Source organism: Vespa mandarinia, chromosome 19, assembly GCF_050613455.1.
Source record: "Vespa mandarinia isolate Hongniang chromosome 19, ASM5061345v1, whole genome shotgun sequence".
NCBI classification, from domain to species: Eukaryota; Metazoa; Arthropoda; class Insecta; order Hymenoptera; family Vespidae; genus Vespa; species Vespa mandarinia.
Genome location: NC_140828.1, coordinates 1,097,501 through 1,115,000, shown reverse-complemented (window position 1 = coordinate 1,115,000; position 17,500 = coordinate 1,097,501). Strand labels below are relative to the sequence as shown.

The 17,500-nt window shown below is 33.5% G+C and overlaps 2 protein-coding genes across 11 annotated transcripts in view; one reads left to right on the top strand and one right to left on the bottom strand.

The window, feature by feature from the left end:
- kay (transcription factor kayak) overlaps positions 1–17,500 on the top strand; it is a 47,486-nt gene that overhangs the window by 19,524 nt on the left and 10,462 nt on the right. Inside the window, exon 1 of one of the 3 annotated variants that reach the window (XM_085662655.1) lies at positions 7,639–7,770. The exons of the other annotated variants lie outside the window; for them this stretch is intronic. Within the exon in view, the coding sequence (XP_085518781.1) occupies positions 7,654–7,770 (117 nt within the window). The 5' untranslated portion in view covers positions 7,639–7,653. Of the gene's footprint in view, positions 1–7,638; positions 7,771–17,500 lie in introns of those variants that run through there. 3 annotated transcript variants of the gene reach the window in all.
- The window catches only part of LOC118448033 (ribosome biogenesis protein BMS1 homolog), a 79,543-nt gene that overhangs the window by 57,142 nt on the left and 4,901 nt on the right, over positions 1–17,500 (bottom strand). For 3 of the 8 annotated variants that reach the window (XM_035880745.2, XM_085662646.1, XM_085662648.1), the window contains exon 1: positions 6,539–7,381. The exons of 3 other annotated variants lie outside the window; for them this stretch is intronic. The gene's annotated coding sequence lies outside the window, so the exon portion shown is untranslated. Of the gene's footprint in view, positions 1–6,538; positions 7,382–17,500 lie in introns of those variants that run through there. 2 more of the 8 variants (XM_085662649.1, XM_085662647.1) reach the window with 2 other exon arrangements.

The window sequence follows — 17,500 nt, the reverse complement described above, 5'->3', positions numbered from 1 at the left end:
ATGTATATATATATAAATATTCTTTTTTTCCCCTCCTCCCCTCCTTGCTTTTTGTTTACCTCTATAAAATTTTACAGAAGTATTATTTCTTTGCTTGTTCATTCATTAAAGATCCTTATGATTTATACGTTCGTCATAATACGATTCCGTTGTTCGATCAAACTATTATCTTGATAATTTATCGAAATTTTCTTTATTTTTCATTTCCTCGAAAATGTCATTTTAATTTCCGAATCAATCTATCGAGATTCATTCTCTTTCGTTTATGATTATTATCATCGATCGATAAACTTTCAATTCGTTCAATAACGAATACATACATTATTCGTACACACATACATAGCATTACATACCGTACGTGTTTTGAAAGTTCTCGAAGCTTTCCCTTTTAAAATACTATGTCGTTCTTATAGCGTCGTAACAAAAAAAAAGGAGGGGGAAAAGAAAAAAGAAAGAGAAAGGATATATGTCTGCCTACACGTCCTGACGAACAAGAAGATTCCTCTGATTCCTCTGTGCTGTTGCTTTGATGCTCTTCCTTCGTAGAAAAAAAAAAAAAATACACAAAAAAAAGAAATAAAATAGAAAAAAAGACAAATTTAATTCAACGAAGAATACGATGGAAAGGGATGGCGAGAGAGGGAATGGAAGTAGGTGATCAAAGAGACGAGGATGATGCTCTTCTTCAAGTATGATAGAATGATAAACTGTCCTATAATAACTTATTCACGAGATCTTTTCTCTCCTTCTCTTCCCTCCCCTTCTCTCTCTCTTTCTCTGTCCGTTCATCATTCTCTACTTCGAGACACCCTAAAAAGGGAGTTTTTAATTTAAGAGGTCGTAGAACCCTCTCTCTCTCTCTCTCTCTCTCTCTCTCTTGGTAGGAACATAAATGGACTTATATGACATGGTTTTACGTATGTCATGGAATGTAAGAATGAATGAATGAATGAATGGATTGGATGGATGGATGGATGAATGGATAATTTGGATAATTTGAATGGTGGGCATCAGACGTTTCGAATTTCGTGAAATTATTATTATTATTATTATTATTATTATTATTATTATTATTATTATTATATGTAGAAGACATGATCGTAAGAGTTTTTTTTAAATGTTCTAAACTTAAACAAAAAGAAAAGAAAGAAAGAAAGAAAATATCGATAATTCTTTGTGAGATTATAAACCTGAATAACAAATACATGCATATATAATCTAACGTGTACACACACACACACGCATTTTATATATGTATTCTACATATGTATTCAATAATATCGTTATCTTTATTACGGTTGAATTGAAGGTTACTAATATTGATTATATTATACTATATACACCTGTATCTCTTTTTATATCCTTAAACGATTCTTTTAATGGGTTTCATTAACACGTTTTATCAAATTCTTACGTGAAATGCAAATAACGAATATTAATTAGTTTGTTTTCTTTTTTCTTCTTCTTTTCTAATTTCTTTTTCTTCAATTATTCTTTTATGCTTGTACGTGTGCGTGGGTGGGTAGGTGGATGGGTGCGCGTGTGCTTGTTTCTTTCTTTTTTTTTTTTTTTTTATTTAATTTCTTTTTATGAAAATTTTTTTAAGGAACGACACGCGTGTTACCTAAAAAAAAACATAAAAAAAAAAAAAGAAAGAAAGAAAGAAAGAAAGAGGGGAAAGACAAGATTACAAATTAAAAGACGACTGGGGGTGAAGTGGGATATATAGGATGCGTGCGATCGAAGAAGAAGGGGTTAGTTATTGATGGGTAAAAGTAAGAGAGAAAACAAAAAGAAAAGGAAGAGAGACAGAAAGAAAGGAAGGAAGGAAGGAAGGAAACAAAAAAAAAAGAAAAAGAGATCACAGAATTCTCTGAGGAATTATCTACGCGATTATGTAGTTATTCCCCCATCGAAGAGAGGCTGTCGAAGTGCAACCAGTCGGAAATGCCTTCGTGGTTGCGTCACTTGTAAGGAATTCACGCACCGTTGTGCCCTCGAAGCGTTTTCTCCTTCTACGTTCGTGATCCTTTTTTCTTTTTTTTTTCCTTCTTCATCTTCTTCTTCCCTCTATCTCTTCCTCTTCACCCTTCACCCTTCTCTCGCTCTCTCTCTCTCTTTCCCTTCTCATTCCATTCTACGTCCTTAACGTCTTGAAAATATTCTTATTCGAAGGTTACGGCTCTCTTATGAGAACTTCGCTTTTTCTTCTTCTTCTTTATCATCATCATCATCATCATTATCATTTCCCTTGTATATCATCATTTTTAAATAATTAGAAATGCAATAGAATATGATACGTATGACAATCATCTTTGAATATATTCCACTCTCTTTCTCACTCTCTGTCTCTCTCTCTCTGTCACGAGAGAGAATGGATAATGACATGACCGTATATCGTCGTTATATATACATATATAACCTTGAAAACGTTGCGAATGACTTTCTCAAGGTCGCACACGATATACACACTCTTCTCCTCCCCCCCTCCCCCCCTCATTGTTCTATATTTTTTCTCTTTTTTTCTCCATTGTAAGGGATAACATAATGTTTATGTATATTGAAATGAATAATCACGATTAAATCGTGAACGGGCGAGTGGCGGGGGTGGAAGGGGGCATGGTATAAAATAATACGTCATTGAAAGCTCGTAATAATTATCTTGTCGAAATAACAGAATGAGTGTCTAACAAAAAAGAAATAAAAAAAAAAAAAAAAACAGCTATCATTATCTCGATTGACTAACGAGGTGTGATATATTAGAAATCGCTTTTTATGTTTTCTTTCTTTCCCTCTTTTGTTGGTCTTGTTTCGTTTTTTAAGCGAACGAAATACCAGTTTTATTATTTCGTTTGATATTTATTAGATAGTTATTACTCTAAATTAAAAATCTTAGACGTTCTCATTCATCGATATTCATCCTGATAATAAACAATATATACATATAAGTATATAAATATTTGTTTGATTTAAAAAAAAAAAAGAAAAGAAAGAAAAAAAGAAAAATCACAAATCAAAAAGTTTCTTCTTCTCGCATGGCATCAAACATCGATAATAATTACAACATGGCATGTGCTGCACGATGGTTGGTACGTGAACGGAGTAAATGAAGAGTTACCACGTGTATCTCTGTCTATATGTATATATATATATACATATATATATATGCATTATGCTCGGTGAAGCTAATCGATCATCGACGGTGAAAACTAGGCGATTATATGGCCTTGAGGTGTAAAACGGGTATCGATTTCGTCAGACACTTTACCGTCTCTCCCACGTATCACAAAAGAACCGATACATCGATGGATCTTTTTACAACTTATTATTATACGAGAGAGATTTGAAACGAGTTAAACGCAATTATACATATTTTGCGATATAACTGAACGAAATGAAAATCATTAATAATTCTGAGGGTTGAGACTGGTGGAGTGGCGGAGGGGGGGTGAGGGGAGAGAGGTTGTATGTAAAGAAAAGAAAAATAAAAAAAGAAAGAAAAAATGAAATTCATGCCTCCCTAAACTCTTAATTGAATTTGAACATGATATGTCTCTAGAACGTACATACACATTTACACTTGCATATATATATATATATATATATATATATATATATATATAAATTTCAAGAGTATCAAAAACTTTTATATTAATATATAATAATTCGTGAATATTAAATTATAATATACGTAATCGTTTGACAAGCGCATCAATATCGATTACGAGATGTATGTATGTATATAGATACGTATATACCTACGTGTGCTCGTTTTATTTTTTTTTTCCTTCTTCTTCTTCTTCTTCTTCTTTTTATTTTATAAAGGTCAACTTCGAAGAAAACGCATTTGCTTTTTCTCACGCGTATTTGTCCTTGGAGAAAGAAGCCTTGGTTCAATGTCCTACATACACAAATGTGTACAGTGTTTCGAACAAAGACGGACAAGGCCGTGACGTGGCCCTCGAAATTTCCCAAATTATATACTTACTTAAATTAAGAGAAAGAAAGAGAGAGAGAGAGAGAGAGAGAGAGAGAGAGAGAGAGAGAGAGAGAGAGAGAAAGAAAGAGGAGAAAAAGAGGGTAGAGGAAAAGAGAATGAGTGAGAACTCTGGGGATCCTCTCTCAGTACTTAAGCTTTTTGGTGTCGTTCACCTCCTCTCTCTCTCTCTCTCTCTCTCTCTCTCTCTCTCTCTCTCTCCCTCTCTCTTTCTCTCTTTATATCGTGACTCTCTCTACAGCATCTCGTGTTGGCCTTTGTTCTCGCTTCGGTGCTAAAAACGGCCAACCAAAGTGTACCGCACTCTCTCTCTCTTTCTCTCTGCCCTTATCACCAAACAGTTTATCGTCCACTCACGGATAACTTCAAAGTATAGTCGTTTAATACGTTTGTCTCTTTCTTTCTTTTTCCCCCTCTTTCTCTCTATCTATCTCTCTCTCTTTCTCGTTTTCTCTCTCGAAACAAATCTTGTAAGAAATAGTACGAACATAGTATTGAAAAATATTTACAAGAGAGAAAGAAAGAGAAAGAAAGAAAGAGAGAGAGAGTGAGAGAACGATTGGAGTTTTGTTATTCGTCCTTGTGTTATCATTATTTTAACATTCCATTGTTCGAACGAATATATATATATATATTTTGTAGTAAATATTGTAGTAAATATTATAGTAAATATTTTAGTAAATATTGCATACAATTTTATTCTATATAATTAATATAATTAAGTATCGGCATATAAAAATATCTACTTATAAATGATGATATATAATTGTCGGTAAAAAAAAAAAAGAGAAGGAAAGAAATAAGAAAATAATTCCAATACAAAGCAATCGTAATAATGACGAGCAAGAAAAATGAAAGGAAAGATTCTAAGGATATGAGAATCAACATATATTTATATGTATATATATATATCTTGGTTTGATATCGATTTTAATATATACATTAATCAATGATTAATCGTTTATTATAATCATCAACTATAATTATCTTCTGTACGAAACATATATATACATATATTTTTTTTTTCTTATTTATCGAAAGCTTCTCTCTTCTTAATACATTGTATTGTTGGTAATGTGTTAAAAAAAAAAATAAATAAATAAATATAAAAATGAAAAATAAAAAGAGACGGCGTGCGACCGACAACGTTGCACTGTTCACAGTGATAATCATTAATCGAGCCTCGGGAAAGGGCAGACTCTCCAATTAAGAGAAGAGCTTCAGATATGTACATACATATATACGTATGTATATAAATATGCTCTGAGTAGTCTAACGCGAGTAAATGATTTAAATGAGACCTGAAAGAGTATAATCTTGTGCTGTGTGTCTATGTGTGCATGTGTGTGTGTATGTGTGTATTTAATTCGCGAACCGAATCGAACCGAATCAAGCAATGTGATGTGACTTTTTTTTACAGATTTATGTATATATATATATGTATGTATGTATGTATGTACGGGTACGACATATATACGTACTACACGTTCGTTTGTACTATTTTTATTTTTACTTTTTTTTTTCTATGTATATTATGAATAAACAAAATTCATAGAAGAGAAAGGACATTGAAATGATTTCTTAGAAAATCTTTTTATATTCGTTAAGAGACTTATAAGAGAGTTCTACCACGTGCTCAAATGATGACTGGCAATTTTGCAGGATGTGCTCAATAGTAATTCGTAGAATTCATGTTAGATATGCCTCTCTCTCTATCTCTTGCGATTTCTATCTCTCTCTCTCTCTCTCTCTCTCTCTCTTTGTCTCTCTTTCGTGATCTTTGTCGCGTACCATTTCATTCAGGAAAAAGGAACTTTACTGTTCATGACGCAATACGACACACAACACACACTTGACTTTAACTTTCCGCGTACTAATGATTCCATGGATTCCACTGATGAATCATCGATCGGTCGATGATTGGTTAATTCGATCGGCGTCTCTTTCTTTAGTCTTTTTTTACTCCTCCATCTTCTCATATATATCCTCTCATCCTTCTTATATATATATATATATATATATATATATATATATATATATATCTACGTTTTATATACATCCTATTATCTCATTTTAATTACGAAAAACCAATTGGAAACTTATGATTATATATATATATTTTTTTTAACGAATTATGAAATAAAACTCGATTTATGAATAAATGAGGTTAGGTTTTTTTCCTTCACGATCGACGACTCTTATTGCATGCTTACGAAAGTTTATTGACGACGAAATTCTTGACGGATTAATTGAAAAGGAAAAAAAGTGTAGAAAGAAAAACAAGAAAAAAGAATAGGAGATATTAGATATATAATAATAAATATTAAATACTAAATATACAACGCATATGCACGCATTGTGTATACATACACGTGTAGTATTTCTCACTCTCTCTCTATCTTTTTCTCAATGTGTATATAATGTGCATGTAATTAATCGCATTCGATCGTATCGATTTTCAAAAAATGTGCTCTTTTATCTCCCTCTCTCTTTCCCTTTGTTTTTGTCTCTCTTAGATTCGAATGAAGTCATCCTTTATACCTCCTAAGTCGTCGTTGTCGTCGCGTAGTAGTAGTAGTGTAGTAGTAGTAGAGTAGTAGTAGTTTCGTCTCCTTCCTTCTCAATTCCCTTTCAGCACGATCTCTTCTTTTTCTCAACGAACGTATTTCTACATCCTTACCCTTGCCCCTCTGAAGATCCACTGAGATGAAGAGAAGAGCAACAGGGACGGCGAACGTCGTCATCGCCGCGTTGCCGTTGTCGTTGTGTCGTAGTTGTCGTCACGAAGTCCTCTCGAGAAAGGAAAATCGAAGTTAGCCGAGCGTAGTCGAAGATGGCCGAGAACGTAGCGACCATGTGGTGATAGCGCGATGATGACAGAACGCTGTCAGTGTCAGTGCGACTATCGTCGAGTACGGTTCTCGGTTTTTTTGTCGCGTATTTAATTCGTAATATATCTATCTTCTTCATTCTTCTATTTTCTTTCCTGTTTTATTTATTTATTTATTTTTTTTTTTTTTAATATATATATATATATATATATATATATATATAATGCGTTCGCGTTACAATTCATAATAGTTTCTTTTTATGTATATATATATATTAACTCATTACGTATATACGTATATGTATATGTATGCATTTTCTTACTTATCTCTTATACACTTAACTCGGTACGTACTTGCATATTTTTTTTACATTAACCTTTTTTATTTCCCCTCTTGAAATAGAATCGATTATCGTCGATCAGTAAAATGTTTATGTAAAATAGATATAAGGAAATAGAAAATAGAATACTTTTAATGTATTTCTAGAAAATAGAATGCGTTTGAATGTATTTCTTTCTCTCTCTCTATCTCTCTCTCTCTCTCTCTCTCTCTCTCTCTCTCTCTCTCTCTCTCTCTCTCTCTCTCTCTCTCTCTCTCTCTCTCTCTCTCTCTATCTATCTCTCTATCTATCTCTATCTCTCTCTTTCGACGCGGTGCATATACAGAGAAAACGAGATTAGAAGATCGCTCGAGGTCACTACGAGTGAGCATGGCTCAAATATACGACGTTTTGCCTCTTTTAACCGACACGAGGTCGACGTGAAACACTATTACCCACTGTGTGCGCATGTTTCGTGCTTATATATGGTCTATGTATATGTGTTCATGAGTGTGTTGTGTGTGTATGTGTGTGTTATATGTGTATGTGTGTGTACGTTTCTCCCTTCTACCACCACCACCCCCCTCTCTCTCTCCTATCTCTGTCTCTGTCTCTGTTTCGAGGTAAGTCAGTTTACTTCAAAAACGTTTCCATTTTTGGAAGTTATTCCTGCGGACCGAAAGTAGAAAACCTTTTCTTCTTTTTTCTTTTTCTTTTTCTTTTTCTTTTTCTTTTTTTCTCCCTTTCTTTTTCTCGTTCTCTTTAATATCAACGATTAATATCTTTCAATTTAAATTACTTATAAAAAAATCCTCTCGTTTTTTTCGTACATATATTATATGATAGTAATTTAAATGACCTTTTTGTTTTTATTCCTTCCCTCTCCCTCATTTCTTCCTTCCCCCTTTATCTCGTTTAGCATACATACATACATGAATACATACATACGTATCTTTTTCAATGAATTCAATGTTTTCCTTAGCCTTTGGTTTTTCCCGTGTCGCGTGTATTCAGAATTATTAGAGATATACCATCAACTATATGTTCATGTATAACCATACGACGTTTCTATCGTACTATTTTAATAAATAACGTATTTATCTATTTATCTATATATATATACATAAATACACGCACAAACACGACGTATCTATATTTTTTTTCTCTCTTTTTCCTTTATACTCCTTTTTTTTCATGTTTAGCACATAAAAATTCGAGGCCATCACCCTCTACCCTTCATTTCTCACCCTACTACAATTTTTCCCTATCTACCCCTAACCTCGTCCCACTTCATCACGCTTATCGATCAATATTTTAGTTTCTCCCCTAATCCCTCACTCTCTCTCACTCTCTCTTTCTCTCTTTTTATTTTACGTATTCTACGAACGATAAAAGAGTGTACGCTTCAAGCAAACACCACGATGGTTTCTTTATTCGCTTAGTTGGTGTACCATTAAGAAGTTTACGAAAAAAAACAAGCGAGAATTAATGTAGGGTTGTAATATGTATATATAATATATATATATTGTGTTGGCAACTAAGTCATTGCGGAAACCAAATCCGCAATCACTTAGTTGCCAAAACAATATGGCGTTGGCAACTAAGTGATTGCGTATATGGTCACCGCAACGACTTAGTTGCCAAAACAATATGGCGTTGGCAACTAAGTCATTGCGGATATGGTCACCGCAACGACTTAGTTGCCAAAATAATATGGCGCTGGCAACTAAGTGATTGCGGGGTTGGCAACTAAGTGATTGCGGAGTTGGCAACTAAGTGATTGCTGGATTGGCAACTAAGTGATTGCGGATATGGTCACCGCAACGACTTAGTTGCCAACGGGATAGTGTCTTGGCAACTAAGTGATTGCGGATATGGTCACCGTAACGACTTAGTTGCCAACGGGATATTGTCTTGGCAACTAAGTCGTTGCGGTGACCATATCCGCAATGACTTAGTTGCCAACGCTATATTGTTGTGGCAACTAAGTCGTTGCGGTGACCATATCCGCAATCACTTAGTTGCCAATCCCGCAATCACTTAGTTGCCAATCCCGCAATCACTTAGTTGCCAATCCCGCAATCACTTAGTTGCCAATCCCGCAATCACTTAGTTGCCAACGCCATATTGTTTTGGCAACTAAGTCGTTGCGGTGACCATATCCGCAATGACTTAGTTGCCAACGCCATATTGTTTTGGCAACTAAGTCGTTGCGGTGACCATATACGCAATCACTTAGTTGCCAACGCCATATTGTTTTGGCAACTAAGTGATTGCGGATTTTGTTGATAGACTCCGCAATTACTTATTTGCCAATCCAATATATTTGCAAGTTCATGTTAGATCGCCAATGTATATTAATTATGGACAGTCGAATTTATTCTTTATTTCGATGATTAACAATGTTTCTCTCTCTCATTTTATACGATTATATTTCGATAGAAATCATTTCAATGAAATATATTTCAATGAAAAGCGATGCTTATTATGCGTTCCTCGATCGAAATATGCATTGAGAGAGAAGATAGTGACAGAGAGAGAGAGAGAGAGAGAGAGAGAGAGAGAGAGAGAGAGAGAGAGAGAGAGAGAGAGAGAGAGAGAGAGAGAGAGAGAGAGAGAGAAAGAGAGAGAGAGAGAGAACGATGAACAGAAGCTGTAATAGATGGTGGTATATTATGACGACGCATCGTTTCGTTATCATGTTTACATTCTTTGTTCCCACCTCGGCTTGGAAACGAGATGGAAAGGCTCTTACTGTATATATATATATATATATATATATATATATATATATATATATATATATATATATATATATATATATATATATATATATCTTTCTCTCTCTCTCTCTCTCTCTCTCTCTCTCTTTGTGTACAAGGGTGTATATATGCGTGTGTATGTGTGCGTATATGTGTATGTGTGTGTATGGTTAGTCTTGTCTCTCTTTCTGTATGTATTTATGCATTTTCTGCGCAGAAAAGCATGCATAGAAAATAGGAATAGTAGTGTCGTTACGGTTAGACGAAGATAAAGATAAAGAAAAAATAAAAAAGAAGAAGAAAACTAGGAATGAGACGATTTGTCTTTACTGCATTTATAACATGTCTGTATTTATCTATCTATCTATGTGTATCTCTGTATGAGTGAATAAGAGAGAGAGAGAAAGAGAAAGAGAGAGATCGACTCCTTTGTTATCCAAGGCTACGCTTATTGTGTTCGTACTCGGCCATAACTTTTTTCCAACACGCGATAGTAATTTTCGCACGCGGACGTAATCGAGTCATTTGTCGCATCGCGTTCGCCATTTCCTTCTTCTTGTGTTTAAGGGTGTGTATGCTATGTATATATGTGTGTGCGTGTATGTGGGTGTATGTATGATGTATATATGTGTTGTGTGTGTGTGTAAGCGCACGAAAAAATAAATATATGTATGTATATGATTGCTTATGCTCAAATACATACGACGTTGTCTTTTTTGCCTCTTTTTTTCCTTTTTTTTCCTTTTTTTTTCTTTTTTTTTTTCTTTTTTTTTCTTTTTTTTCTTTTTTTCTCTTTTTTCTCTTTTCTTTTTCTCTTTTTTCTCTTTTCTTTTTCTTTTTTTTCCCTCCCCATTAAAAGAAGATCTATTCTAATGCGAGTTCTAAGTGCATATAAATGCATCCGATGCACGCGAATCTATTAGCACATACGTCATCTTTCATCTTATTATTTCATGTTACATTGGTTTTGTTTATAATACATCTTACATAGGTTTCATCCATTATAAAATTATTTCGTTAAAAATTGTATAGTTGTTAAATATTTTCAAGGAGACGAAAAAATAAAATTTCTTTTTCTTTCTTTTTTTTTCTTTTTTTTTTTTATATTTCGTTTAAGGAAAACTCTTCTGTAATTTAATCTTTTGTCGTTTTAATTCGTCTTCTTTTTATATTTATGTATTTATGTATATATGTATGGTTCTGTGTGACTCGAAATTCTAATTTCGAGTATGACTCTTTAAGATCAATGACTCGTTTCTTTCTTTCTTTTTTTTTTTCGATTAACTTCTCCATAGATTTTCTTTTTATATTCTATTGTATTCTATATTTATTTATTTATTTATTTATGTATATTTTTTTTTATATTGATTTCGATTAAAATATTAAACTTGATAATGAGAAAATAAGTAAATAGAAATATATGTATTGATATATTTCTAATATAAGTATTTTATAAATATTATATATATATATAGAAAGAGAGAGAGAGAGAGAGAATAAATAATAGTAATATAAATAGAATTATATATATATATATATATATATATTATGAAAGAAAAAACATTAATTTCAGGATGATTAGAGATTTAATTAAGCCGATAAAAGATTTTCTCTTACTACCCACTTAAACTCCGACGAATCCGAAGTTTACGAACACAAACGAACAGGAAACGCTTTGAACATGCTTCGAAAATAGACTAACCAGATAAAAATACACCGTCGTACCGTAGAAATATAAATCGAACGATCTAATTTCGTCGCATGATTATACGCAAGAGAATATGCGAGAGGATATACGCGTACACACACAATCCCTCTCTCTCTCTCTCTCTCTTACACACACACGTACAGCAAATAACGAACTATTATTTTCTCGACATATATACATACATACATACACACATACATACACACATACATACATATAATACTTATATTATCTCTACTTTATATTGAATCTCAAAGGAAAGTAGACAAAGGAATTTTTCCATCCTGTGATCGACTTAATGCAAATATAAATAATACAAACACTCACACGTAACACATACACACTCACACATAGAGAGAGAAGGAGAGAGAGAGATAAACATACGCTGTCAGATTTTTCTTTGCTCTGATACACGATTCTCACGGACTTTCGTAAATGCGATTTCTCGACCGTAAAGATCAAAGTTCGCGAAAGGACCCGAGGGAAGGACAAAAGATCGGATGATGCAGTGTCCCCACTACCCCAACTTATCTACCTACCCACCCTCTCTCTCTCTCTCTCTCTCTCTCTCTCTCTCTCTCTCTCTCTCTCTCTTTTACTCTTGGACTTTGTTCTAGTAATTTCGAGCGGACTTGTCGATTCTACGCAGCACGATATATCGCAAACACGTCGTGATCGGCATAATTTCACTTCACGAAGAGTAGAATCCCCTCCCCTCCCCCTCGTGCCCCGTTCGCCTTCTTTTTCTTGTTTTTTTTTTACGACCTCCTGCACGTCTCTCTCTCTCTCTCTCTCTCTTTCTCTTTCTCATAATCTATGCGTACGTGTGCGTATACACGTCGATTGTATTTCGAAACATTTATGGCCGTGAATGGAAGAAAACAAATCCGGTTATGCGAATTCAACGCGATATATAATAGTACTTTTTCTAAAGGAACGATATTTATTTTTATTATCCTTTTTTTTTGTTTTGTCTTCTTTTTCTTTTCCTTCCTTTTTCATCCTTTTTTTCGTAACGCACATGTTCTTTTTCTCCCCTCCCATTACTTTTCTTTCCCCCTCCTCCCCTTCCATCCCCACCTCTATGTTCACGTAATAATCATAACAAGAATAATAAGATTCATAATAATAATTAAAATTAATAATAACATTAATAATAACTAATAATAATAATAATTAATAATAATAATAATACACTTAGTAATTACTTATTATTTTACTTGGATTAAGAAGGATTAAGAGACGAAGAAAAAGAAGAGAAAGAAAAATAACAAGAATAACGTGGATCAACAAGATACATATATTCATCTCGTTTTCCACATCTCTCTCTCTCTCTCTCTCTCTCTCTCTCTCTCTCTCTCTCACTCTCTCTTTTAATTTCTCAATAAAGTTTTGTAAACGTTCAACAAAAAGCTCGAGATTGTATTTAATGACGAAATAAATCGCGCTCTGCGAAATTTATTATCGCGTCCTATATATACAAATATTTATACGGAACAATTAATTAATCTTTTCGAAAGATTAAGATAAAAAGACAGAGATAATGATAAATAGAGAGTAAGAGAGAGGGAGAGAGAATAAAAAAAAAAATGAAAGAAAGATAGACGTGGTTTTGTTTGAGATTAGCCAGGAATTGCCAATTGAGTTCCTCGAAGAGGAATCACGAAGATATCCGGATATATATAATAAATACACATATACATATATACTTAATACGTACTTAAATACATAGATACATACATACATATTAATAAATACATATATATTAAATATATATACATAGATATAATAAACTTATATAGATACATGCATACGTACATGCATAGATATTAAACATAGACATCTACATATCTATATATATATATATTAAACATGCATACATACATACGTACATACATGCATACATATTAATACACACACATACATATATATGTGTGTATATGGGGGACACGAAAAGATTTGGCGAGGGGTTAATATCGTTGAATTAAACGTAGGTAGAATGTGTGATTATGTTACTACGACTACGACGACGACGACGACGACGACGACGACGACGTCGACGTCGACGTCGACGATGGCGGTGGAGGCGGCGGTGGCGGCGGCGGTGACGGCGGGACCTCGATGGATTTCCTGGAAATATTTATCCGCCTCTATATTTTTCCTGTTAATCGCGCACGAAGTCGGAACGGTCGATCGCGTCGCACTATTATCGCGCATATTATAACCAACGTGTGTTATGCCAGTGTCGCCTCGATTTTTTTTTTTCTTTTTCCTTTCTTTTTTCTCTTTCTTTCTTTCTTATTTTTTCCTTTTCCATCACTTTAAATCGAAATATTACATTTCTTCCATTATCGTCTTCTCTATCGTATTGTTTCTTTCTTTTCAATTATATAAATATGTATTTTTTTCCTCTCTTAATTTTTTTTTCCTTCCTTCTCTCCTGTTTTTTACTTTTTGCAATTATTTCTTTTCCTTATCTTTGATTTATTTATTTAATTATTTATTTTGTTTGCTATTATCGAGAATATAATTTATTTGCCATATGAAATCGATAATACACGTCGAGTTGCAAATAAGCAAAAAAATTTACATCTCTCGATCCTTAGATCGTTAAAATTCTAAGGAGAAAAACCGGATATATATTTTTGCCGTACATCTTTTTTCCTTCTCTCTCTCTCTCTCTCTCTCTCTCTCTCTCTCTCTCTCTCTTTTTTCTCCTTCTTCATTTTTTTTCTCCTCTTCTCTCTATTTCTTACGTAATTTCGTAATAAAGATATCCCGAAAGCCAAAGGCAATCTAATATATTCTCGCGTAATCCAACGACCAGAGATATCTCTCTCTCTCTCTCTCTCTCTCTCTCTTTCTGAGTTTCTAGTCATGTGTTTGATGTTTTGAGAATTCCACTATACAGCTTCTATACGGCTGGTAAAACACGAGGAATTGTTTATTGTAATCCGGCTGGCACATGTTTGCATATCAAGCCCGAGATAAGCTGGATGGGGAGGGGGGTTTTAAATGTCCATCTCGTGTTCGCCTACTGAGAGGCCAGACTCCCGTTTCCGAGTGACGTAAAAACTTACTACATAGCAGGTTTCTGCGGAGTATTTCAAACTAATTGATCTCTCTCTCTCTCTCTATCTTTTTCTCTTTTATCGAGAAACGAACAACAAAAATGATGGAGGAATAAAAAGAAAAAGAAGGAAAAGTACAAAAAAAATTTACGATGTTACGATATTTTTTCCTTTTCTCTCTCTCTATCTCTCTCTCTAACTCTATCTTTATCTATCTATCTATCTATCTATCTATCTTGTTGTTTATCATGTAACAATAATAAACTTGAAAATTTTCAGCGTTTCCCTCTCTCCTCCGATCTTTTAATACGTGCAACGAAATATTTCGAACGTTTCAAATACCTCAAATACTTTCTACGATCTACCTTTCTCACTCTTTCTCTCCCTTTCTCTTATCTTTGACGAATTCCTCAAGATAAGAAAAAGAAATGGGTTCAAAATAAGAGAAAGGAAAAAATGTCCAGGTCCATGACATGTTGTTTGTCTTCTCGTCCAGATTACACAACAATCGATTGCTCGAGATAACAGTGCCAACTATGCTGGAGGTATTGGAAGAAAGACTTAAAAAAAAAAAAAAAAAAAAAAAAAGAAAAAAAAATAGACATACCTCTCGTATCTTTCGTCCGAATAGTTCAGTCTCGCATATGAAATGTAACAAAAGAAAAAGAAAAAGAAAAAGAAAAAATTCCTTGGAAATATTTTCGGATAACGATGAAAAGTTTTATCTATCTCTCTCTTTCGAGTTTCTCTCTCTCTCTCTCTCTCTCTCTCTCATTGGCCTCTCTACTATGTGGGACAAACGATAAAATTAAATCTGTTCAACGTGTATAACGACTAGCTATTTCTCTCTCTCTCTCTCTCTCTCTCTCTCTCTCTCTCTCTCTGTCTTCTCACTCACTTTTTCCTCTTTCCTCTTTGCGATCTCGATTCAAACAATTTTACACGTACATACTCACACACACACATATATATGGAATATATAAACGTATTCGAGGCAACACTCGATAGAAATTTTGTAAAAAAGAGAAAAAAGAAAAAGAATAACTTATCGCAATTTTTTCAAATAATACTTGTTATAATTAATAATAATTAAAATTAAGGAAGGATAATAATGATTTATTAGCCCATTTCGAAATGACACAAAAAAGAGATGAAATAAATAGTACAATGAATGAAGTATTCGAACGATAGTAAAAATTCTTTTTATATATACGATGAATATTATATTAATTTAATTATAGAAGATGGAAAAGTGATTTTTATGCTTGAACAGAGTGAAAATAAAATAGAAAAAGATAGAGAGGAAGATCTTTAGCCGAAAGAGAAACGTATATTGGCAACTATCCAAAATCTACGATAGCATAAAACTGGGATCTACTAAGAGAGAAAGAGAGGGAGAGAGAAAAAGACAGAAACGAAGATGTGTGCAACGCCACTTCACAGGTGTGTTAAACTTAGAAACCGCGAACTAATTAAATCTCCTTCGACGGGGTCATGCTGAGCAATTGGAGAATTCTATGTCGTCGTTCGTTGTCTTCTTTTAATTTACGAGTTTAAACGATGACTCTCTCTTTCTATCTGTCTCTTTAAACGTTTCACGTCACTTAAAACACCGATTTGTTTGTTAAATTTTCATGGAAAAACACGAAACGATCGATTAGAAACTACATACATATTCATATATACTCATTCATACGTACATATTGTACGTATTTGCGTGTAAGTGTGTTTATGTGTTTGTACGTTCAATAATCAACTTGAAGCGATTTTTGTTGTTTTTTTCTTTTTTTTTTTTTATGAACACAAGAGAGAATGAAATAGAGATAGATAGATATAGGATATAGGATAGGATAACGTTTACAAATTCGTTTGATCGACTATCGGATTATATAGAATTGATCGAAGGATCAATTATACGATCGATCGATGTATCGTATAAACTATTCTCTGGTGACAAAACTATTCTATGTCGGATGTTTCATAGAAATTTACGATAAAGGATATTTCGTAAATCCTGTCCATTAGTTTATCATCATTTTTGAAAAATAATCTTTTCAAAACTTCCGGCCAAATGGAAGTGAAAGCTCGATTCTATACATATTATCTATCTACGGGAACGCATACTTTGTGATACGCTTTCGCTTAGAGTTTATCGTTCCTTTTAAATCGACTTCAGGAGACTTACGTGCTCTTGTTGACGACGTATACATACATACATACACAAATATATAAATTCTCTCTCTCTCTCTCTCTCTCTCTCTCTCTCTCTCTCTCTCTCTCTCTCTCTCTAGGCAATTTCCTTTTTAGAATCCTTGAAAGTTTCCCTCTACGATAAGAGAAAAGAGAACTAATCGTAGATAGAGACTATTTCTATACGTACATATATATAAGATAAACCATAAAAATTTGAACATTGTCCTGAACTGATTCTATCAAGTAAAATCCAAGACACTGTTATATAGTCCCTTTATTATATAGCCCAAGAGAAAAGAAAAATCTTTACAAACGTTTTACCCAAAGTGAAAGTACATCTCATCGTGAAAAAAATTCTTTTTATCACTTCGATGAAACGAAAAAAAAAAGAAATAGTGAAAGAAGGCAGGAAGGAAGGAAGATTAAATAAGAAAAAAAAAAAAGGAGAACGATAGGAAAACAAACGAAAGGAAAGGGAAAAAAAAAGAAATTGAGGAAAAGAAATGAGGAAAGGAAAAAAAGAGAGGGATGATGTTAAGGGGATATTGAGGGATGGGGTAGGACAAGAATGTTGGGTAGAGACTGACAAAACTTTGGATAACTTCGGAGAAGAAGTAGT